Source organism: Stenella coeruleoalba, assembly GCF_951394435.1.
Source record: "Stenella coeruleoalba genome assembly, chromosome: 13".
NCBI classification, from domain to species: domain Eukaryota; kingdom Metazoa; phylum Chordata; class Mammalia; order Artiodactyla; family Delphinidae; genus Stenella; species Stenella coeruleoalba.
This window is the reverse complement of record NC_137159.1, coordinates 8,033,116-8,059,108: the sequence shown is the minus strand read 5'-3', so window position 1 is coordinate 8,059,108 and position 25,993 is coordinate 8,033,116. Positions and strand designations below refer to the sequence as shown.

Sequence of the window (25,993 nt, the reverse complement as noted above, 5' to 3'; positions counted from 1 at the left end):
GAATAGAAGCTTGGTTTACAATGTCTTTGCCAAAAATTAAAAAAAAAATTAATTTGGAAGCAGTCAATGAAAGAGACAGTGTTTTACTAAGAAATATATACAGTACTCCAACTATTTTTTTTTAGACTTTTTTTTTAACATCTTTATTTGGAGGATAATTGCTTTACAATGTTGTGTCAGTTTCTGCTGTATAACAAAGTGAAACAGCTATATGTATACATAAATCCCCATATTCCCTCCCTCTTGCATCTCCCTCCCACCCTCCCTATCCCACCCTTCTAGGTGGTCACAAAGCACTGAACTGATCTCCCTGTGCTATGCAGCTGCTTCCCACTAGCTATCTATTTTACATTTTAGTGTATATATGTCCATGCCACTCTCACTTTGTCCCAGCTTACCCTTCTGCCTCCCCATGTCCTCAAGTCCATTCTCTACATCTGCATCTTTATTCCTGTCCTGTCCCAAGGTTCTTCAGAACAATTTCTTTTTTTAGATTCCATATATATGTGTTAGCATACGGTATTTGTTTTTCTCTTTCTGACTTACTTCACTCTGTATGACAGACTCTAGATCCATCCACCTCACTACAAATAACTCAATTTCATTTCTTTCTATGGCTGAGTAACATTCCATTGTATATATGTGCCACATCTTCTTTATCCATTCACCTGTCAGTGGACACTTAGGTTGCTTCCATGTCCTGGCTATCATAAATAGTGTTGCAATGAACCATGTCTCTTTTTGAATTATGGTTTTCTCAGTAGTGGGATTGCTGGGTCATATGGCAGTTCTACTTTTAGATTTTTAAGGAACCTCCATACTGTTCTCCATAGTGGCTGTATCAATTTACATTCCCACCAACAGTGCAAGAGGGTTCCCTTTCCTCTACACCCTCTCCAGCATTTATTGTTTGTAGATTTTTTGATGATGGCCATTCTGACTGGTGTGAGGTGATACCTCATTGTAGTTTTGATTTGCATTTCTCTAATGACTAGTAATATTGAGCATCCTTTCATGTGTTTGTTGGCCATCTGTATATCTTCTTTGGAGAAATGTCTACTTAGGTCTTCTGCCAATTTTTGGATTGGGTTGTTTTTTGTTTTTTTTTTCTGATATTGAGCTGCATGAGCTGCTTGTATATTTTAGAGATTAATCCTCTGTCAGTTGCTTTGTTGGCAAATATTCTCTCCCATTCTGAGAGCTGTCTTTTTGTCTTGCTTATGGTTTCCTTTGCTATGCAAAACCTTCATTAGGTGCCATTTGTTTTCTTTTATGTTATTTCCATTTCTCTAGGATGTGGGTCAAAAAGGATCTTGCTGTGATTTATGTCATAGAGTGTTCTGCTTATGTTTTCCTCTAAGAGTTTTATAATGTCTGGCCTTACATTTAGGCCTTTAATCCATTTTGAGTTTATTTTTGTGCATGGTTTTAGGAACTGTTCTAATTTCATTCTTGTACACATAGCTGTCCAGTTTTCCCAGCACCACTTATTGAAGAGGCTGTCTTTTCTCCGCTGTATAGTCTTGTCTCCTTTATCAAAGATAAGGTGACCATATGTGCATGGGTTTATCTCTGGGCTTTCTATCCTGTTCCATTGATCTATATTTCTGTTTTTGTGCCAGTACCATACTGCCTTGATTACTTTAGCTTTGTAGTATAGTCTGAAGTCCAGAAGCCTGATTCCTCCAGCTCCGTTTTTCTTTCTCAAGATTGCTTTAGCTGTTGTCTTTTGTGTTTCCATACAAATTGTGAAAAAATTTTTGTTCTAGTTCTGTGAAAAATGCCACTGGTAGTTTAATAGGGATTGCATTGAATCTGTAGATTGCTTTGGGTAGTATAGTCATTTTCAGAATGCTGATTCTTCCAATCCAAGAACATAGTATATCTCTCCATCTATTTGTATCATCTTTAATTTCTTTCATCAGTGTCTTATAGTTTTCTGCATACAGGTCTTTTGTCTCCATAGGTAGGTTTATTCCTAGGTGTTTTATCTTTTTGTTGCAATGGTAAATGGGAGTGTTTCCTTAACTTCTCTTTCAGATTTTTCATCATTAGTGTATAGGAATGCAAGAGATTTCTGTGCATTAATTTTGTATCGTGCTACTTTACCAAATTCATTGATTAGCTCTAGTAGTTTTCTGGTAGCATCTTTAGGATTCTCTACGCATAGTATCATGTCATCTGCAAACAGTGACAGTTTTATCTCTTCCTTCTGATTTGGATTCCTTTTATTTCTTTTTCTTCTCTGATTGCCGTGGCTGAAACTTCCAAAACTATGTTGAAAGACAGTGGCAAGGGTGGGCAACCTTGTCTCGTTCCTGATCTTAGAGGAAATGCTTTCAGTTTTTCACCATTGAGAATGATGTTGGCTGTGGGTTTACTCCATCCATTTTGTGATAAATTTGAATTCAGCACAACTCAGGTAGAATACTGGTTTAAAAAATATCATAGCGTTCCAGTCTTTCTCTCCAAAATGTATATGCCATTTCCATGTCCTGGCTACTTTTACCCTGACAGAAGGGCCCATCAATCCTTACTGACAACCCAACAAACTCTTTACACCCTTGTTCAACAACCATCCTTGGGTTCCAAATCTATTCTATATCTACAGATGATTTCATATCCTACTTTTTGAATCCTACTTTTGTTTCACATCCTACTTTTTTTTGAATATCATCCTCTCCACTGACTCTTTCTCTACTTCTTCAACCATGCACACAACTCCCATATCTTGAAAAACTGTCACTAAATCCTGCTGCCCCATTTACCATCAAATGTCTCTTTTTCCTTTGACAGGCTTTTTGTTTTTTTAGTGCCATGGATTGTACATCTTGACCGTTCCTTACCTCCCACTCTCTCTCCCCAGTCTAACCTGGCTCCCACACCCACCACTCTGCAGAATTTCACGTAATGACCTCACCAAATTTAATGGCCTCTTCTCAGTTCCTGTTCTTGATATTTCAGCAACACTTGCCATTGCCTTTAACACTCTCCTTGAGATTCCTTCCTTCCTTGGGCGTATAACAATGTTCTGCCTTAGTTTCCTGTCTTCTTTATCTCTTTCAAAGGTTCCTCTACCAATTGAATAAAACTTCCCAAGATTCCATCTTGACTTCTCTGTTACTCTATTTATAGCTTTCTCATTCAGAAACTTCATCCATTCTGAAGGTTCAAAACAGATGACTTCTCAATCTACATACTCAGCTCTTGCCTCTCTCCCCACTCCAGTCCCACATTTCTTACTGCCTGATGGCAGTTACTACCTGATGTACCACCATCATCTTACTCTATCTCTCTGAAACCAAACACATCTTTTCTCTCAAACCACTGATGACTTTCCTGTTTCTTTTTCTATTACCACAATTCTTCAGTCATTCAAAACAGAACTTCAGTGATCTCCATTTGTCCCTCCTTTGTGCTAAAATCAAATCTTGTTAAGTCTTCCTTTCAGTGTCTTTTGCACCTGTCCCTATCTTTATTTCCACTGATCGCACCCTAGATTAGTCCCTTAATGCTTCATGCATGGACTACTGTTAACAGCCTTCTAAAGAGTCCATGGGGACTCCCCTGGTGGTGCAGTGGTTAAGAATCCGCCTGCCAATGCAGGCGACACGGGTTTGAGCCCTGGTCTGGGAAGATCCCACATGCCACAGAGCAACTAAGCCCGTGGACCACAACTACTGAGCGTGCATGCCACACGTACTGAAGCCCACACGCCTAGAGCCCATGCTCAGCAACAAGAGAAGCCACCGCAATGAGAAGCCCACACACTGCAATGAAGAGTAGCTCCCGCTCACCGCAACTAGAGAAAGCCCACGCTCAGCAACAAAGACCCAATGCAGCCAAAAATATAAACAAATAAATTAATTAATTAAAAAAAAAAAGAGTCCATTGTTTCCCCCTCCTCCAAATCTCCTGAAGGAGAAATTGTTATATAAGATGATAACATAGAAAGATTACGTAAGAGATAATAAAGAACTGTTACCAGATTAAAATTGTAAAAATGTAGATTTCATCATATTTCTTCCACTTTAAAAAAAAAACAAACAGACTGTCCATTGCTTATAAGAAAGCAAAGTATAAACCTCCTATAGGGCCTTCTGAACAGCTTCTACCATGTAGTCTAGAAATTGGCAAACTATATATAGTTCACAGGCCAAATCCAGCCTGCCTATTTTTGTAACTCTGTAAGCTGAAAATGTTTTTTATATTTTTAAATGGTTAAAAAAAATCAAAACAAGATGAATATTTCACAACAGGTAAAAAGAATATGAAACTCAAATTTCAGTGTTCATAAATAAATTATACTGGAACACAGCCAAACTCATTCATTTGTATATGATCTATAGCTGCTTTCACACTACAACAATAGAGTTGAATAGCTGTGTCAGAAGTCACATGGCCTGCAAAGCCCAAGCTATTTCTTATCTGGGCCTTTACAGAAAATGTTTTCAGACTCCTGCTCTAGTCTAGTCTACCTCTCAAGCCCTTACTTCACTGACATATACTTTTATTCTAGTCATAAACTGATCCATTTATGTACTGACTTTCCCACCTTTATCCTTTGCTTCATACCATTCCTTTAGTCTGGAATGTTCTTTCTTACCCCTTTCAAGATAAAAGAAACCCCATTCATCCTTCAGGACTCAAACTCCACATCGTCTAGCAAAGATCTTGATAACCATAACTAAAAGTACTCACCTCTTTTATTTCTTACAGTATCTTCTAGACTACTTACGCTAAAGTAACAAAAAGTATATACAAGATAATATATTTTATCTCCCCAACTAGATTGCAAACATATAAAACAGTGTCTGGTTTATTTTTTCTATCTTTTAGAGTAGCAAGTCCAGAGCCCTGCACTTAGTAGCTGTAATTCTTAATAAAATTTGATATTTTTAAAATAAATTATAGGGACTTCCCTGGTGGCCCAGTGGTTAAGACTCCACGCTCCCAGTGCAGGGGGCCTGGGTTCGATCCCTGGTCAGGGAACTAGATCCCGCATGCTGCAACTAAAGATCCTGCATGTGGCAATGAGGACCCCATGTGCCACAACTAAGACCCAGGGCAGCCAAATAAATAAATAAATAGTTTTAAAAAAAAAATAAAATAAAATAAATAAATTATATTGGTGATGTATGGGGTTTATTTGTTGAGTCAAGAAGCCATTTGATTAATAAGGGTTATATAATCTTAAGCTAAAAATAGAGATAAACTACAAACTAATTTTACTCTCTATATTAAATTATATGGCAATTCCTAAAGTGACTGACAGTACATCAAAGTGATGTGTTTGTATTTTTTAACCCCCAAGTCCAAATTTTTTACCTTGAACTCACCACACCCTATCATTTAACACTTTCCCCATTTCTTATTCCAAAAATCAGACTATTCCGATGCATGCATATGAGCTTTTTCGGATACGGGGATAACTTGTGTGTGTGTGTGTGTGTGTGTGTGTGTGTGTGTGTGTGTGTGTACACATACACAAATACATTACATTTCATTAAGAATATCATAAGAACAAAGGCAATTCCCAAATGTTAGATTAATTTGATTGACAGATTTAAGCATTCTCATAGAACTTAAAGAATTACCTATCTCTAGAATTGTTAGTATTTATGTATTTTGTTTACTTATAAATAAGTTTACCTGCTCATACAGAAAAAAGCTCTTGTCTCTCTCAGATGTGAGAACCTTGACATTACCCTGAATTTCTGCCAAATGACGCTCATATTTTTCCAGCATGCATTTGAGCTCTTCACGGTCTCTTGTTGTCTTCAAAAGCTCTACATCACACTTTGTACCCTACAATTATTACATAAGAAATCTGAATAAACAACAAGGTCCTTCTGTAGAGCACAGGGAACTATATTCAATATCCTGTGATAAACCAAAATGGAAAAGAATATGAAAAAGAATACATATGTATAACTGAGTCACTTTGCTATACAGCAGAAATTAAACAGAACATTGTAAATCAACTATACTTCAACAAAATTTTTTAAAAAAGAAATCTGAAATTATTCTTTGACATGTGTTACTGATAGAAAGGTGCTACTGATGGCAGCACACGATCTCTAGTTAAGCAAACATGACGATATAATGAAATGATGAAAAAAGTTTAAAAATCGCCTCTCTTTTAATCAACTTCATCCCAAATTGCTCCACATTTGTATGACTACCCCCAACCACTACTAATGCTGGGGATAAAGGCCAATTTCAACGGTCCACTGTGCTATCAAAGAGAGCTCTGTCTCCCATCCTCGTTGGTATACCAATTCATGCCAAATTAAAAGGAATTATTTCCAGATTAGATAAATCAAAGAATAAAAGTCACTGAGCAACAAACTCCAAAGTATTTATAAGTTTCCAAAACCTACCCGGGAAGATGGAGATGGGCGTCTTGGGCTTTTAGATCTACTTCTGATCATCTTTCTCAAATTTTGAGCTTCTCTCTTGTAGTATTCTCTGTCTGCTTCTAAAGTTTTGACAAAGGAATCAAGTCTGGAAGGAGATTTATTTTGTGCTTTTTCAGTCTCTAAAATTATCTTGCCAAGGAGGAAAAAATTAGGCCATTATTTCAAGCTAAACTATAGCATCATTTTCTAAATGAAAGTTGAAAGCAAACAGGATCCTTAAAAATAATAAATTTGGTATTTTGAAAATAATTCAAAAAATAATAATTCATCAATACTTTTTAAAAAGCAGTTAGATACCTTTCTTTTCCAGCATTTCTGAATGTAGTGTATTTTTATTTCACTGAAAATGTCCCTACATTTACTCAATAACTTTGAAGAAAAAATAGTAAAGAAATTTCAGAGAGGCCAGAATTGTTTCTTGTATCAGATCTAGTAACAAATCCTAAAAATGGAATTAATTTGCTTAGAGAAACTTGTATGCTACTATTAAAGCACCTGTTCATAGCGTTCAATTTTGTTCAATAATCATTCAATGGATGAATAAATTAAATGAATGCTGGATATTCTATATGTGTATATACTTTCAAGTGCATTTCCATTCACTTTAATATATTTAGAAACATTTGTTTTACAATATATATTTTACCAATACTTTATTGGGAAAAAAGTACAGATATTTTAGAGAGGATGTTTCAAATATTTTAAATGATAACACTAAAATGTCTAATCAGAGCAATTTTCATTTCACATTGTTAAAGAGAACATATTACTCAGAACTAAGTAACAACACTTGACTTTAAAATATTTATTATTAAGAGGAATAAATGTGTACACAAATACATCTTACATTTTGAGAATTAAATTACTCACAGCTGTCATTTTAATCAAGTAACAGCTAAGAGCATTAATAAAACCAACCAAAAGTTCTCTCCAGCTCTAGGAAAGAAAGAAGTAATGATGAAATAGAGCAAGAATAGCATCGCTCTTACGGATGGGAGTACCCCTGGGCATCAAGCAGAGAGTGCTGATTTTAGAAAACAAACATTTTTTACTGTTCACAAAATGCATGAGAGCCAAAACATATGTACAATTTTTGCTGTCCTACTAACAGAATAAAAATGATTCCTTAATATATATTTATGAAAAATGTACTTACAGATCTGAGTCTTTTTATTGTATCTTCCAATACTATTATATTATTTTGCTGGCAAATGAGTTCAATCTGAAAAACAAGCCAGAAAAAATTGTTATTTAGGTGTAAAATGTTTAAACTGATTTCACTGGAAAGAGAGCATCAAAAACAGGAGCTGCTTAAAAATAAAAACATGCAGACAGTGAATACTTTATGAAAGAAAAGATAATACACTCTTATGTTTACCTACTTTTGATGGTAAAAGAACCTAGAATGAAATGAAGCAGTTCCTTTAAATTGTCTAATGTTTTGTATAAAATACTAATTGATTTTATTTTGTCAAATTGCTCCTCATAAACTGGAACAAACTGTTAATACTAATTATAATTTTGAAGATGATAATGCAGAAGAGTCAAAAGAATGACTAGAATAAGTTTTCCCAAGTCACCATAGTCAGAAGTGATTGCTCTTTCCTCTGAATTCTTTTAATAGTTTAGTTCAATCCAACCCACAAAATACTTTTTGTATCAGTTTTATAACATTGTCTTAAAAGTCTTACAGTATAGCCACCTGCAATCATATATCTAGTCTATGACTAGATTGTACGTTCCTGGAGGATAGTGACTATGTTTTTATGTAAAGCTGTAAATCTCTTTGTTAAAAGTTGGCATATTAGTTTAATGGATTTCTCAATTCGTAAACCTCCCCCTTGTTATTCTAATCACAAATGTCTCCTGTTATATTTTAAATTTGAATTTTCTGCAATTATTCCTTCTCATTTGTTCTTTAGACCAAAGTTCTAAGATTTCTCTGGCAGTTATATTTTAGTTTATGATATACTAAGGGGTGTTATGGTATAGAATATAACTTACATACAGTTTGGATAAGGTTATATATAGTTTTGGATAATTTTGATAATTTTTCAATGCTTTAATGTGTACTACTATGTAGACGCTAAAAAAAATGGATCTATACTGAATTATGTGCAAAGATGTCCATATATATTAAGTATAAAAACTCACACTGCCAAAAATTTTATCTAGTATGACACATTCTTGTAAAAAATAAATTCATACACACATATCCTAGATACAGATGGAACATAACCAATAAGTAAATTGCGCAAGATAGATTATGTCTAGGTATAGCAAGGTGTGATTAACAGTACATATTATTTTCTTCATTATACTCTTCTATTAAAAAAATATGTATTACTTTTATAAAGATAAAAACATTAATGCTTATTCCACTCTGAAAAACAAACTTATAACTGGCTCAAATGAAAAGATGCCAGCCCAGTGCTTTCATTTATTTGACAATTGTTTAATGAGTGTCTACTATGTGTCTGACATTGTGTTATTTGCTGGCTATAGCAGTGAATAAAACAGACAGAAACGTCTACCCTCATGGAGCTTACATTCTCGTTGAAAAGAGAAAAATAAAAGATAATAGGTAAAGTATATATCAGATAGTCATTGTGTCATTCAAAAATATATAATGAGTACTCACATCTGTTCTATACTTAAGATTTTTAAAAAGGGAATAAAATAGACAAAGATCCTTGCCTTTGGACAGCTTACATTCCAGCTGGATAGACAACAAAAAATAAACCTAACGAATAAATTACATACTACATTAGAAAAAAAGAGCAATATCCTTAAGAATATTGGGAGTGTTTATGAAGGAATAGGCTGGAATTTTAAAGGGGGTGATCAGGGAAGTCCTCACTGAGGGAGTCAACCATGTAAAAATTTGGGAGAATATTCCAGGCAGAACATTCAGCTATAGCAAAAGGCAAAAGATTGTCTGCTAAATTCCAAGGAATAGTAAGGAGGTCAGTGTGGCTGCAGCAGAGGGAAGGAGGAGGAAAGTAGTAGGAAAGTGCTAGAGAAAAATGAATCAGGGAGAGAGAGAGGGAATAAGCATGTGTGGTTGGGGGTGTAGGTCAGAAACTGATACAGGCTTTACGCCTTGTCTTCCTCATAGTAGGTTCTGAAGCATTTTTGACTGAATCACATACAAAGTAATAGTAATGACAAGAGCCACCAGAGATCCAGTCCAATAATGGCCCCATGTTAATTAAAGATATAAACTGTATGAAGAAATAGTAACGGTAAAATTGCAACTCTGTTTCTTCATATTTCACAAACTTGTGTTCAGTAATCTGGGAAACACTGCATTAAGTCATGAATGATAACAACTCAAGAAGAAAAGATCAAAGAAGGCTTACGGTTGTGGAAGCTTTAAAATATGTCCCAAAATTCTGATACTCTTTCCTTCAAAAGATGGAGCTTAATTTCTCTGCCCCTTAAGTGTGGTCTATACTTAGTGACTCACTTCTAAAGAACAGGATATGGTGGAAGTGATGGTATGTAACTCTTGAGACTGGATCATAACAGGCACTGGAAATTCTTCCTTGTTGTCTCTTTTGGATCACTGGCTCCAATGGGAAGCCAGATGCCATAAAGAATACATCAAGAGACTTCCCTGGTGGCGCAATGGCTAAGAATCCGCCTGCCAATGCAGGGGACACAGGTTTGAGCTCTGGTCTGGGAAGATCCCACATGCCGCAGAGCAACTAAGCCCGTGCGCCACAACTACTGAGCCTGCGTTCTACAGCCTGCAAGCCACAACTACTGAGCCCACGTGCCACAACTACTGAAGCCTGTGCACTACAACTACTGAGCCTGCACTCTAGAGCCCACGAGCTACAACTACTGAGCCTGCACTCTACAGCCTGAGAACCACAACTACTGAGCCCGCGTGCCGCAACTACTGAAGCCCGCGTGCCTAGAGCCTGTGCTCCACAAGAGAAACCACCTCAATGAGAAGCCCACGCACCGCAATGAAGAGTAGCCCCCGCTCACCGCAACTAGAGAAAGCCCACGCGCAGCAACGAAGACCCAATGCAAACAAAAGTAAATAAATAAATAAACTTATATTTTAAAAAAAAGAATATATCAAACAACCTAGGGAGAGGTTCACATGTCAAGGAACTAAGCTTCCTGTCAAAAGCCAAGAGCCATCTGAATAAGTCATCTTAACAGCAAATCCTCCAGTACCAATCAAGCCATGACTGCAGCCTGGCCATCACCTCGATTACAATTTCCTGAGAAACCATGACCTAGAACTACTTAGTTAAGCTGCACTTAAAACTGTGAGATATAAATGTTTGTTGTTTGAAGTCATTAAGATTTAGGGGTAACTTGTTACATAGTGATAGATAATACAATAGCAAATCCTCAAAACATTTTCATGGAATGAATGATGGAAGAAGTTACTCAGTGGACTTTAAAAATATGACTAAAAGTAAACTCTTCTGAGTAAATAAATTTAATACTATCTCAATTCTAGACAAACAGCAGTTTTAGCCTCAGACTCTACCTCCACATATCTAAAGAATAATCTCAAATAGTACAGGGACCCAAACATTCTCAGCTCTCAAATTAGAAATTCTCTTGTTTCAAGTCTCATCTCACAAATCAGACAAGGAATCTCTCCCCAGTGACTGGATGCCTAAACTGTACACCCAATGACTTCATGATGATAACAACACGCATTGGTATTCACATTCCCAGCACCTTTCACGCATCTTTCTAATCCCCATTCTACCTGGAACATCCCCTTACTGAGGTTGGTGTTTTCATTTCAGGGCATTTTACCAACACAAAGGACCTATTTCCATTTTGTCCTCTCTTTATTAACTTTCCAATGTTTTCCCTGCATCAGCAATGTTATCTCTACCCTAAGACTACAGTCCGCCTCTTCTACAAATAGTTTTCCAATTCTCGAATACACCAAACATTCCAAATCATATATATATGGATATCTATTTCCTAGAAACACTCTTTTCTGAGCTAGGCAGAATTTCCATCTATGAATTTAATATTTTCAGTTTTCGGTAAATCCTAGCTCTTTTATTTTAGATGTTCTGCATTCCTGAAATTCTTCCTTTTGATAGCAGAGGATTCACCCTCAAAGAGTACTCACTCTCTCTCTGGAACACAGACCCTAACAACCCTTTAAAATTGATGACTTCTAAACCAGGCATTCTCTTTATGGGAATTTGGCCAACTAGGCTTCCCACAGTCTGGGAAGGAGTGCTGTTAATTTTAAATTTGAAGAAGAAAACAAGAAAGACATAATAAAACATCAATCCAGTGTTTTTTGACAATTTTTATAATTAAGACTGAACTCAATTTACCATTAAACTGTGAATGAATGACAACTATTACTAAAAAAGAAACAATACAAACAAAAAAGTTTGTTGAGAATGTTTAAAATAGTTAAGTTACTTTTAAATACCCTTCAAATACTTTGGTAACAACTATTACAAGATAAATAATTTGCAGGTTAAAAACAAATCATTCTTATCTACTCTCTCAAATAGTTCTCCTAAGGACCTCCTCCAGGCAACACAATCTTCTTCCGGGAAGATTGTGTCCTTATATTAAAGTAATAAACTTCATGTATTTAAATATTCCATTATTCAGACTTTTCATTAATACAGACTTATCCTTTACACACTCCAAATACGTGAGGCTACTGTATGTATACAAATACCATCCTAGTGCTCATTAACTAGGCTCTTAGGTTTCAAATTACTGTAACAAATAATGTCTTCAATAACACTTAGGTTTATAGCCTGATCATTTAAGTGCTTTATCATATGCTACCAAGAGTACCATATAATATGCTTTATTAAATTATTATAATAAATAATATATTTTTATTTTATTATATTATATAATAATATATGCTTTATTATATTATATATGCTACCAAGAGTATATTAAAAGGATGTGTATGAAATAACATGTAATAACAATTAGCTTTGGGAAACTACCATCTTACAGACACAATTTACTAATTTGGTGATTAATAAAATCAAGATGAATAAGCACATGTTATCACTTAAAATTTCAACAGGTTGTTTTCTGGCTTTCACATATACCATGTGTCTTGCCTGTAAGCCATTAGACAACAATGAGAAATCAAAGTCTTCATTTTATAGTAGTGTTTAAATTCCTAGTTTCTAAAGGTCATGGTAGGGTACTAAAATTTAATCAAGAAATAAAATGTTTATCAAAATATCATAAAGCTATAGTTATTAAAATAATACGGTAGTGGCATAGAAGATGGCAAATGAATCAATGAAACCAAATCGTCCAGAAACATATCCATGCACGTACAAGAATTCAGTAGCTGTTAAAATGGCGCTTTAAATCAGTGACTGAAGAAAGGACTATTCAACCACACCTCATACTAGAACAAAAAGAAATTCCAGAAGGATTAAAACTTTAAATATACATGTTAAGAATTCTTTAAAGAAAACTGTAGAAAATATTCTTGTAGTTCTTGAGGTGAGAAGGCCTTCCTAAACAAGGTTCAAAACTAGGTGGAGAGGCTTCCCTGGTGGCGCAGTGGTTGAGAGTCCGCCTGCCGATGCAGGGGACACGGATTCAAGCCCCAGTCTGGGAAGATCCCACATGCCGCAGAGCCCCTGGGCCCGCGAGCCGTGGCCGCTGAGCCTGCGCATCCGGAGTCTGTGGTCCGCAACGGGAGAGGCCACAACAGTGAGAGGCCCACGTATCCCCCCCCCAAAAAAAAAAAACCTTAGGTGGAGATAGAGGGTTTTTAGGGCAGTGAAATTACTCTGATACTATAATGGTAGGTACATGTCATTTTACATTTGTTCAAATCCATAGCATGTACAACACCAAGAGTGAACCCTAATGTAAACTATGGACTCTGGGTGATCATGATATGTCAATTCTTTTTTTTAATAAATTTATTTATCTATTTATTTATTTATTTTTGGCTGCATTGGGTCTTCGTTGCTGTGCACGGGCTTTCTCTAGTTGTGGCGAGCGGGGGCTACTCTTTGTTGTGGTGAGCGGGCTTCTCATTGCAGTGGCTTCTCTTGTCGTGGAGCATGGGCTCTAGGCACACAGGCTTCAGTAGTTGTGGCACATGGGCTCAGTAGTTGTGGCTTGCAGGCTCTAGAGTGCAGGCTCAGTAGTTGTGATACATGGGCTTAGTTGCTCCGCAGCATGTGGGATCTTCCCAGACCAGGGCTCGAACCTGTGTCCCCTGCATTGGCAGGCGGATTCTTAACCACTGTGCCACCAAGGAAGTCCCAATATGTCAATTCTTTATCATAAAATGTAACAAATGTGCCACTTTGGTGGGGGATTGTGGATAATGGGGGAGACTAGGCATGTGTGGGGGCAGGGAGTATATGGGAAATCTCTGTTACCTTCTGCTTCACGTTGTTATGAACCTAAAACTGCTCTAAAATAATAAAGTCTATTCAAATATATTTTTTTAAATTTTTATTTATTTTATTTATTTTTGCTGCATTGGGTCTTTGTTGCTGTGCATGTGGGCTTTCTCTACTTGCGGTGAGCAGGGGCTATTCTTCATTGCGGTGTGCAGGTTTCTCAGTGCAGTGGCTTCTCTTGTGGAGCATGGGCTCTCGGCCCGAGGGCTTCAGTAGTTGAGGCACACGGGCTCAGTAGTTGTGGCTTGTGGGCTCTAGAGCGCAGGCCCAGTAGTTGTGACACACGGGCTTAGTTGCTCTGCAGCATATGGGATCTTCCCGGGCCAGGGATCAAACCTGTGTCCCCTGCACTGGCAGGTGGATTTTTAACCACTGCGCCACCAGGGAAGTCTCATTCAAATGTTTTAAGAGGGGGTGGGACCTCAAAAAATAAAAGATCAAAACTCAGAATTCAGTAAAGATTGACAAATTTGACTACATAGAAATTTAAAAGCTTTGGTTAAAAAAAACCCACCTTTTTTAAAAGTGTGAATGTGTAAATTATAATTATATAATTATAATAAATTGTGTATGTGTGAAAACAGAAAAGAAGAATGGAAATATATATATATATATACTTGTTGGTAGATACCTCTGCAGAGGAAAAAAGGATTAGGGAGAAAGAGAAATGTTCTATATACAGAACATTCCCATTGCTTTGAGTTTTTACTATGACTACATATTACTTAGGAAAATTTTTGGGTAAAAATTTTTAAAAGAAATAAAATGTGAAACACAAAACAATTTAATCCTTAGAATAAACATTTAATTACAATGTCAAATCTAAAAAACTTTCAAATGATGTAAATGAGAATGCCACTTTTTCCACTGCATTAATAACTATATGATGTTTAAAGTAGAATTAAAATCCTGATCAGTAGTTGGATGTTACCTAGACTGTGGTGATCATTTCACAATACATACAAATATTGAATTATTATGTTGTACACCTGAATATAATTGTACACTAGTTGTACACTAATATAATGTTATATGTCAATTATACCTCAATTAAAAAAAAAAACCTGATCAGTGATCAATCTAATACCTTTGCTTCTTCAAGTTCCTTGTTGGCAGTATCCACCACAGACTTTTTCTCTTTTTCTAGTTGCTCTGCTAGTTGGTCAATTTTAATCAGTTCTTGACAAAGATGCTCATTGTGGCTGGTTAAATCCTCTATTTGACTGCTTACCACCTCCTTACCATCCAAGAGTTTCCTAACACATTCTTCCAAGCCATGATTTGTCTGTTTGAGATCTTCAATCTGTTACAAGTAGAAAGAAAATCATCAAATTAAACTATTTCCTTAGCTTCCCTCTGAGGAGAACAACTAGGTGACTAGATTCAGGAAGGGAGGTTTGCTTCCCTGGCAAGGAGACTTAACTATATATCTTTTTTTACTTTCTGAATTTTGTACCATGTGACTGTGTTACCTATCTGAAAAAAATATAATAAGTGAAAATTTAAAGGTTTATAGCTATAATTGTCAAAACAATTTACAGCTTAATAACAAAAAAAAAACACTTAGTGTTGATATTTAACAAAACTATTAGAAAAATTGCCAAATATTTATATCTGCAGAAAAGAAACCAGTCTTGAAATTATTTAATTTAAATAATTAATATCATCAATTAGGCATTCTTTAGAATTAAGTTTCTAACTACTGTCATCAAAATATGTTAACTCTTTAGAAAAGTCCTTTTGAACATATCAGTAACTTACTTGACTAAGCTAAATACCAAATCAATCAAGTATCTGCTGACTTATGCGGAGGACCACAGCTTTCTTTCCTAGCCCACTATCAAACCATCAATGGATGAAGAAAAGGGCCTTTTCTATCACGAAGGTATCCAAATGCCTTTAAAGGAAAAAAGATATGTTATACCGATTGAATAATGATAATACGTCAAGAACTATGTTAAATTCAACAGATACAAAGATAGGTTAGCTATCTGCCTCAGAGAATGTATTGTTTACTTGTGGAAATACATATACAGTATATTAAGTGCCGTAAGAGAAATATCTGAGATAAAGGGGTGGCACAAAGCCCTTTTCCACAGGATTTGTCTCTCACTGTATATTTAACAAATATTTATTGAGCACCTATTATATTCAAGGCACTGTGTGTGCAAGATGTGAAAAGACAGAAGAAAAAAACAGTCTTGGTCTTTAAAGAGCATCTAAAATTGCTAAATCTCTTATGTAACATTATTCTTAGTTCTAACATTATTTTTGCTGTAACCTTGCCCTTTTCAAGTAACTAGAGAGAGCTCTTTCCAAACCATCAAAATCAACAAAGTTTTCTTTAAAAATATAAACTTTATTATTTGTCACTATATAAAGAAATATCCTAAAGGTCATGAATTATATATAACTATACCACAATGACATTTATTATACTCAAGAAGCACAATAAAAGCCATTATTTTAATCCAATTCTCACTTTGGTATTTTGTAAGGCACACTAACTTGTGAGATTTACAGGAAAAGAGTTTAAATTGTCAAAACCAGGAGACAAAAAAAAGCTTGAAGGATTTTTTAAAAAGCAAAAAGGCAAACTGTAAATGCACTTATTTCTGTAGTTGAGCCTTTTATCACAACCAGGCTGAATTTCAGCAATACCTCTTACTCTCTTCTTTTTTGGCATTCTCCCAACTACAGCTAAAAATTCTTTGAAAATGCAAATTTGAAGTAATTCCTGTAGCCTTATGGTGCTTCATTACACTGAGAATAAGATGAACAAATACCATTTGTGGTCCCAGGCCTACTGCCCTGTCCAAGCCCTCTCCACCATCTCCAATATACACCTAAGCTCTAGACATGCTGTAAGAAACTTGCTAAACTCATTTTAAAACCCGTTAGGAAATTTATTGAAAATGTTATATACTATATCACAGAACCCTCTCTATAAGAATCCTCAGGGGGCTTCCCTGGTGGCGCAGTGGTTGAGAGTCTGCCTGCTGATGCAGGGGACACGGGTTCGTGCCCCGGTCCGGGAGGATCCCACATGCCGCGGAGCGGCTAGGCCCGTGAGCCATGGCCACTGAGCCTGAGCGTCCAGAGCCTGTGCTCCGCAGCGGGAGAGGCCACAACAGTGAGAGGCCCGCGTATCACAAAAAAAAAAAAGAATCCTCAGGGAAAACTTCGCTCAGGTCTCAATTTCAGAAAAACATGTGCTTCTTTTGTATACCTGGTTTGTTTTTATTCTTTGTACCGTGAATTACTTTACAATTTCCTTGTTGCTTTTGCCTGTAGTAATTTTAAAGAAATCTGCAGCTCACCTCTAGCAACTAGTACAGAAACCATGCAATGATTTCCTGTTTGCTCTTCTTATCCATGCTTTCACTGTTTCTTTACTTTCCCGCACTCTTATTACCTCTTTTCATTACTAGCATTTTTTTTAACTATAGGGATAAACAAACTTCAATTTATCTTTTTGTCTTTGTTCATGGCTTCAACAGTGCCACGTCTCTGAGCAACAAGAACATGCTAAAAATGTTTCCTGACCTCCCACCAGGAAAGGTTACATGCTTTTCCTCTCTGGGCTCCCATACAGCTTCTTATATATTTTTATCTTAGTATTTTATAAGATGTGTTATAATCATTTGTTTCCCTGTCCCTTCCACTAAGTCCTAAGCGACTTTAAAGGGATCATGTCTCTAATTTCTGTATCAACATACCTCTCCTTTCTGTATCATTTATTATATATCTAGCACATGATGCTCAATTATTAAATGAATAAAACAAATACATTATAAATAAATAAATGAACACTTCCCTCACCTTGACATCAAGCCCCACTTTTACTTAATTCCAAGACACAAGTACTTTAGAGTAGGAGGTTACAAAAGATGTGGGCTTTGGACTGAGGCAGACAGGTTTAAATCCTGCTGCAGTTCCTCACCAGTCACTTAACCTCGGACAATTTACCATATTTTCTTGATCCTAAGAGATGCATCTGACTTCAGAAAAAAATAAATGGAAGCTTCTTGAGTTTCATCTGTTAAATGGAGAGAATACCTACAATTTTCAGGGTGTAGTTAGAGAGATATAAAAGTTCAAGTAAAATTTTTGGCAGACAATAGGTACTCAAAAAGTAGCTTTTATTAAAAAAAAAACTTGCAAAAAAAAAAAACTTTTTATTTTGAAATAACTAAAGGTTCACAGGAAGTTGCAAACGTAGTACAGAGGTTCATGTGCCTTTAACCTGGTTTCCCCAAACAGTTACATCTTAAATTACAGTAAAATATCAAACCCAGAGATTTGACATTGCTACAACGTGTGCCTATTGTTCTATACCATTTTATCACGTGTAAATTGCTGTAACTACCACCTCAATAAGACACAGAACTATTCCATCACCACAAAGATCACCCTCTCGTTACTCCTGTATAGTCACAGCCTTCCCTCCCCACCCTTAACTCTTAGCAACCACTGATCTCTATAATAATTTTGCCATTTTGAGAATGTTACATAAATAGAATCATGTGATAGAGATCACAGTATGCTATCTGTTGACGGTGGCTTTTTCACTGAGCACAGTGCCCCTGACATCTAAGTTGTTAAGTGGATCAACAGTTCGTTCCTTCTTATTGCTGAATAATATTTCATGGTATGGATTACCGCGGTTTGTTTAATAATTCACCAATTAAGGGAAGTTTTAGATGTTTCCAGTTTGGGACTATAACAAATAAAGCTGCTATGAACAACTGTATAACTGTATACAGGTTTTTGAGTGGACATAGTTTTCATTTCTCTGGAATAAATTCCCAAGAGTGCAATTGCTGGGCTGTATGGTAAATGTATGTTTAGTTTTTTAAGAACTAAACTATTTTCCAGAGTAGCTGTACCATTCCCCATTCCCACCAGGAATGTATCAGTGATCCAGTTTCTCCTCATCCTTGCCAGCATTTGGTATCATGACTATTTTTTATTTTAACTGTTCTTAACGGTGTGCATTGTTATCTCATCATGGTCTTAATTTGTATTTCCCTGATGTTTAGAAAAGATGAACATCTTTTTATTTGTCAACAATACATCCTCCTGTGAAATATGTCTTTATATTCTTTGTTCATTTTCTAACTGGATTGTTTGCTTTTTACTGTTGAGTTGTGAGAGTTCTCCACATGTTCTAGATACGATTCCTTTGACAGAAACAGGGGTTGTAGCTTATCTTTTCATCCTATTAACAGGGTCTTTCACAAAGCAAAAGACTTAAATCTTGATGAAATTCAAATTATCAATTGTCTCTTTTATGAATCACACTTTTGCTGTCATGTCTAAGAACTCTTCAGCAAGCCCAAGGTCCTGAAGATTTGTTCCTATGTTACCTTTTCAAACTTTCATAGTTTTATGTTTTACATTTAAATCTATGATCTATTCTGAGTTAATTTTTGTATAAGGTGTGAGGTTTAGGTCTAGGCTCATTTTTGTTCCTAAAAGATATCAAATTGCTCCAGCACATTTTGTTGAAAAGACTACCTTTCTTCATCAGATTGCATTTGCACCTCTGTCAAAAATCATTTGGCTGTATTCGTGTAAGGCTATTTCTGGATTCTCTATTCTGTATCACTGATCTATGTCTGTCCCTCTAGCAATACCATACAGTCATGATTACTGTAGCTGTATATTAAGTTTTTAAATCAAGGAGAATGACTCTTTCCACTTTGGTCTTTTTCAAAATTGTTCTTTGCTGGGATTTTGATGGGAATCGTATTAAACTTGGATACAGATTTGGAGAGAATTGATACCTTACTATGTTGAGGCTACCAATCCCTGAATATTTGTTTAGATCTTCTTAGATTTCTCTTATTAGCATTTTGTAGTTTTCAGAATGTGAGTTCATACTTATTTTGTTAGATTTACATCTAAGGATTCCATTTCCTATTTGAGTGATTGTAAATGGCATGTAATTTTTAATTTAGATTTCTACAGGTTAATTGATAATATGCAAAAATACAGGGCTTCCCTGGTGGTGCAGTGGTTAAGAATCCGCCTGCCAGTGCAGGGGACACGGGTTCGAGCCCTGATCTGGGAAGATCCCACATGCCGCGGAGCAACTAAGCCCGTGTGCCACAACTACTGAACCTGTGCTCCAGAGCCCGCGAGCCACAACTCCTGAAGCCCAGGCACCTAGAGCCCGTGTTCTGCAACAAGAGAAGCCACTGCAATGAGAAGCCCGTGCACTGCAACAAAGAATAGCCCCCGCTCACCGCAACTAGAGAAAGCCTGCGCACAGCAACAAAGACCCAACGCAGCCAAAAAATAAATAAATAAATACATTTAAAACAAAAATACAGTATGTTTGTGTTGTATTCTGACCTTTTGAACTCATTTATTAGTTCTAGTTTTTACACTGTAGATGGTATGAGATTTTCCAGGAAGAAGATCATGTCATCTATAAACAGGGATAGTTTTATTTCTTCATTTGGGTCTGAATGCCTTTCAACCTAGCTATATCATTATATTTGAAGTGAATTTCTTATAGACAGCATAATGCTAGGTCATGGTTTTTTAATACACTCTGCCAATTTCTAGCTTCTAATTGGTGTATTTAGATTACATGTATTTAATGTACTTACTTTTATGTTAAGATTCAAGTGTGACTTTTCTGTTGTTTTCTGTTTGTTTTTTTTTTTTTTTTTTTTTTTTTTTGCAGTACGCGGGCCTCTCACTGTTGTGGCCTCTCCCGTTGTGGAGCACAGGCTCCGCACGCGCAGGCTCAGCGGCCATGGCTCACAGATCCAGCCGCTCCGCGGCATGTGGGATCTTCCCCGACCGGGGCACGAACCCAGGTCCCCTGCATTGGCAGGCGGACTCTCAACCACTGCACCACCAGGGAAGCCCCTGTTGTTTTCTGTTTTGTTTTTTTTTTAAATTTTTCTTTCTGTTTTGTTTTACCCACTTTCCTCTGGGTTTCTTGAACATTTTTTAGAATTCCAGTTTGAGGTATCCATAGCAATTCTGAGTATAACTCTTTTTACAGATTTTTAGTGGTTGCTCTAGGTGTTTCATTGTATGTTCATAAGTTATCACAGCCTACATTTTACCAGTCCAAGTGAAGTGCAGAGACCTTACCTCCCTTTACGTCCCTCTACCCTCCTTTATTAATAAAATAATTCTTAAATATTTCCTCTACATGCACTGAGAACTACATTCGACAAACATAATTTAGAAAAGTAGAAAAGGAAATTCGATCACGTTTACCCATATTTTTGCTCTATATGTTGTTCCTCCTTCCTTCCTGTTCTTCCAAGACTACTCCTTTTACCACTTCCTTCCTTGTTAGAGAAATTCCTTTAGATATTCTTTTAGGGTAGCTTTGCTGGCAACAAATTCTCAGTTTTCTTCATCTGAGAATATCTTAATTTTCCCTTTATTTCTTACTTTTCCCTTCATACTTTTCTAAATACAGAATATGCACTGGGTTGACAGTTCTTTTCTTCCAACACTTGAAAAATGTTGTGCCACTTCCTTCTGATCTCATTTCCAGACCTGCTGCCATTTGAATTGGTGCTCCCCCATAAATAATGAATTGTTTCTTTCAGGATTTTTTTTGTCTTTAGTTTTCAGTTTGAATATGAAGTGTCTCAGTGTAGATTTCTTTGGGAGACTCCTGGTAGCTTTTCACTCACCTTCTTTCATTTGTTTATGTCTTTTGCCAAATTTGGGGACTATGTAGCCATTATTTCTTTGAATATTTTTTCAGCCCCACCTTCTCTTACCTCTCTTTCTGGGACTCCAACAATCCAAATGTAGATCTTTTGTTATATTCCCACCTGTCCCTGAGCCTCTGTTCACATTTTTTCAATCTATTTTCTCTCTATTGTTCAGATCAGGTAATTTCTTTATTTCTATCTTCATGTTCACTGATTCATTCTTTTCTCCTCCTCTTCATGTTTTTGTTTGAGAACACTGAGTTTTTAATCTCAGTTACTGTATTTTTTTAAACTTTTTTATTGTGGTAAAATAGAACATCATAAAATTTACCACTCTAACCATTTTTAAATGTAAAATTCAATGGCATTAAGTACACTCACAACATTGTGCAACTATCCCATATCCATTTCCAGAACTTTTTCATCATCACAAACTGAAACTCTGTACCCATTAAATAATTATCTATGAATTTTCCTACCTCATATAAGTGGAATCATACAATATTTGTCCTTCTGTGCCTGGCTTATTTCAATTAGCACACTGTTTTCAGGGCTCTTCCATCTTGTAGTCTCCTTTCAGAATTAAGGTTGAATAATGTTCCATTGTTTGTACATACCCCATTTTGTTTATCCATTCATCTAGCAATGGAATCTGAGTTGTTTCCACCTCTTGGCTATCATAAATAATGCTGTTATGAACATTGGCGTACAAGTATCTGTTTGAGTCCCTGCTTTTAATCTTTGGGGGATATTCCTAGGAGTGGAATAGCTGGATCACATGGTAATTCTATACTTAACTTTTTGAGGAATTGCCAAAATTTTGTACTATGCTTAAACCATTTTACATTAGCAATGCACAAGAGCTCCAGATTCTCCACATCCTCACCAACACTTGTTATTTTCTGCTTTTTGATAATAGTGGTCCTGATTGGTGTGAAGTGACATCTCATTGTGGTTTTGATTTGCATTTCCTTAATGACTGGTGATGTTGAGCATCTTTTCATGTTTATTGGCCATCTGTATATCTTCTCTGGAGAAACATCTATTCAAGTTTTTTGCCATTTTTGAATTGCATTGTTTTGGGGGTTTTTGTTGTTGAGTTATAGGATTTCTTTATATATTCTGGATATTAATCCCTTATCAGATACATAATTTGGAAGTCTTTTCTCCCATGTATTTTTTAATAGAACTTACTTTTTTTTAGAGCAGTTTTAGGTTTACAGAAAAATTGACCAGTAAGTACAGAGAGTTCCCACATACCCCTTCTCCCCCCTCCAACTCACCCCAGTTTCTCCTTATTTACATCTTGTTTTAGTGTGGTACATTGGTCACAATTGATGAGCCAACATTATACATTATTATTAACTAAAATCCAGAGTTTAATTAGGGTTCACTCTTAGGGTTGTTGATTCTGTGGGTTTTTACAAATGTACAGTGACATGTATCCATCATTACTGTATACAGGATAGTTTCACTGCCCTAAAAATCCCCTGTGCTCCCTTCACCGCTTCCTCCCTCCAAATCCCTGGCAACCAGTGATCTTCTAATGTCTCTATGTTTTGTCTTTCCCAGAAGCTCGTATAGTTGGAATCACAGAGTATGTAACCTTTTCAGATTGGCTTTTTTCACCTCACAATATCCTTTCAAGGTTCCTTCATGTCTTTTTATGGCTTGATAGCTCATGTCTTTTAATCAGTGAATAATATTGTATTACATACCACAGTTTGTTTATTCTATTCACCTACTGAAGAACAGCTTGTTTGCTACCAAAATTCCACTTGCCTCTACTTTATATCTTTTATTTCCAACAGCCTGTTTGCTACCAAAATTTCACTTGGCTGTACTTTATCTGTTTGTTTCAAGCATGCTCAAAATTACTTGTTGAAGCATTTATATGATGGCTAATTTAAAATCCTTGTCAGATAATTGTCATATTTGATTCATTTCTGTATTGGCATCTCTTGATTGTCTTTTCTCATAGAGGTTGAAATCTTCCTGATTTTTGGGATGAGGAGTGTTTTTTCCTTTTTTTTTATTGAGACCTCATAGTCTAAGACACCGACTCTTATCTTTCAGTAGGCTTCCTGTGACACCGCTCCAGCAAGAAAAGGGGGACACTGCCTTGTTACTGTTGGATGGGAGTAAAAGCCCAATTTCTCCACTAGGCCTCCTGTGACACCTGGGAAGGGTGGGGCTCCTCGTGACGGCTAGGCAGGGATGGGACTTCGGGCTCCCCACCAGGCCTCTGCTGATATCACCAGAGCTGGAAGAATGGAGGCTCCTTATTACCGCTCCCATGTATCCTCCACTGCCACTGTGGGTGGGTGGACTTGTTACTGTTGGAGGGTGGTAAAGGTTCTGACTCCGCATTAGGTCTCTTCTGATATCATCCCAGCAAAGAAGGAAATGGGGCACCTCTTACTACCAGGTGGCAGTGGACTTCTTGGCTCCCCATGTGGTCTCTGCTGACAATATGGGGTTGGGGACTTCCTTACTTCCTGAATGACACAAAAGTCTTGGTTCCCCACTCAGCCTTCTTTGATACCACCCTGGTGGGATGGGGGCCTTGTGGGGCAGGGTGGGGGGATGAGGGAAGGATGGGGTTCTTTGTTATAGCATGAGAAGGGTGGATGTCTGGGCTCTTAGCCTTTGCTGGCAGGAATGGAGCTAGTTTTTTTCCCTGGTGTCTGCTTAAAATGGGCAGTTCTTGTCTAAGAGTAATCTGCCTTGCTAGATTGCCCAATTTCTAGTCCTTCAGCTAGAAAGGGATGGCTTTTCTGAGACCTTTATAAATCTGCACCCATGATTTCTGGTTGCCAGTTTTTCCAGTACTCTGCCTGGGATATATGGAACAAAAAGAAAAACCAGGAACTCCCTAACATGTCCTAACATTCATTGTGTGCTGAGGTCTCTAGCCAGTCTTCCTTCTTCCCACCTTTCAGAGTGTTCTTATGCTTGTTTTATACATAATATTCAGGGTTTTTAGCTGTACTTATTGGGAAGAGTAAGGAAAAGTAAGTCTACTCCATTTTCCTAGAAGAGGAAGTTTCTTTTAATAGCCTTTATTAATAGCTATACCACAGGTCAGACACCAGGAGAACAGAAACAATAATGAACTTGGGAGTTCAGAGAACTGGATTCAAATTCTAGCTAATGTGGGAGTTCAGAGAAATCCTAGCTCTGTCACTCATTAGTCAAATATCATAATTCTTTAGCCTCTTGGAACTTGGGCTTCCACATTGGTCAAATGGAAATAACATCACAATTTCACAAAGTTGGGATGATTAAGTAAGATTATGTACTTGAAAGCATCTGATACAACACCTGGGATATAGTTTTCACTCACTAACTCTGAATCTATGTGTGTCAAAATGGTTAAGATAAAAATGGAATGATTTTAGACCCATACAATTTAAATGAGCACTGAATTGGTATTTATTCTCTATCTTATTTTAATATAGGCCCCCATCCCAAATTAATTTAGGGAAATATGCAGAGAAATTAAATGTAACCTGTAACTTCAGTGAAGAAATGAATTTGTCTTGATTTCTCACTTCTTGTTCTAGCTGGAGAATATTCTGGTGTTTTTCAGCTTCAGAAACTGGAGCCCCTAGATCAAAATCATGTTCTTTGGTGGTAACCTAGTGGAAGGAATGGGAATAATATAGAGACAGTCAGGTTTAAAACAGCTTTGTGATTTCCCACAACAATCATAATTTTGAAAATTAACAACATTCAATTAAAAAATTGTTTTTAACCTGTTCCACCAGCTAAAAGGACTTCATCAACGTTTACTTTCTTAAAACTTTATATTATAAAACTTCTGTGTGTTTTCCAAATATGAAACTATAGTATTGAACATGCTTTTCAAAAAAGACATACTCCACTCTATCTAAGGGAATATGGGTCAGCAGCAAATTAAGTGGTCTACTTCCAGGGCTATGATGTTCACTAGCTACCTGTTTATTGTTATTTTTGTATATTAACAAAAAGGTTTGCTACCCATATCACAAAGGGCTAATTTCCCTAATATATAAATAATTCCTATAATTAAAAAAAGGAAAAGAAATACCCTAATATAAAAATTGGCCAAGAATATGGATATTTCACAGAAATGGCTTTTAAATAGATTTAAAGATATTCAATCTCACCATTTGGAGGAATACAAATTAAAACAACACTGGGATACCATTTTTTAACCATCACATTGGCAAAATCATAAAGTTGGATATATAAATTAGCATTCTGTGGCAGTGTAAATTGACACAGTATTTATGGAGAACAACTGGGTAAATCTAGCAACATTACAAATGCACATAGCTTCTTTACAAATAATTCCATTTCTCAGAATTTTTCTACATACATATTTGCACATGTGCAAAGTAACAGTGTTAAAAGATTTCTCACTTTAGCATACTACACATACTACTCTTCACTGTGCTTTTTTTACTTGACTATG

At 36.4% G+C, this 25,993-nt stretch overlaps 1 protein-coding gene across 5 annotated transcripts in view; it reads right to left on the bottom strand.

The window, feature by feature from the left end:
• The window catches only part of TSGA10 (testis specific 10), a 94,339-nt gene extending 68,956 nt beyond the window's left edge, over positions 1–25,383 (bottom strand). Inside the window, exons 1-6 of one of the 5 annotated variants that reach the window (XM_079941335.1) lie at positions 25,047–25,383; positions 15,599–15,734; positions 14,925–15,140; positions 7,579–7,644; positions 6,384–6,551; positions 5,653–5,808 (exon numbers count right to left, since the gene is read on the bottom strand). In XM_079941335.1, the coding sequence (XP_079797461.1) occupies positions 5,653–5,808; positions 6,384–6,434 (207 nt within the window). In that variant the 5' untranslated portion in view covers positions 6,435–6,551; positions 7,579–7,644; positions 14,925–15,140; positions 15,599–15,734; positions 25,047–25,383. The remainder of the gene's footprint in view (positions 1–5,652; positions 5,809–6,383; positions 6,552–7,578; positions 7,645–14,924; positions 15,141–15,598; positions 15,735–25,046) is intronic. The other 4 variants (XM_079941333.1, XM_079941336.1, XM_079941334.1 and 1 more) reach the window with 4 other exon arrangements.
• Positions 25,384–25,993: the final 610 nt, after the last annotated feature.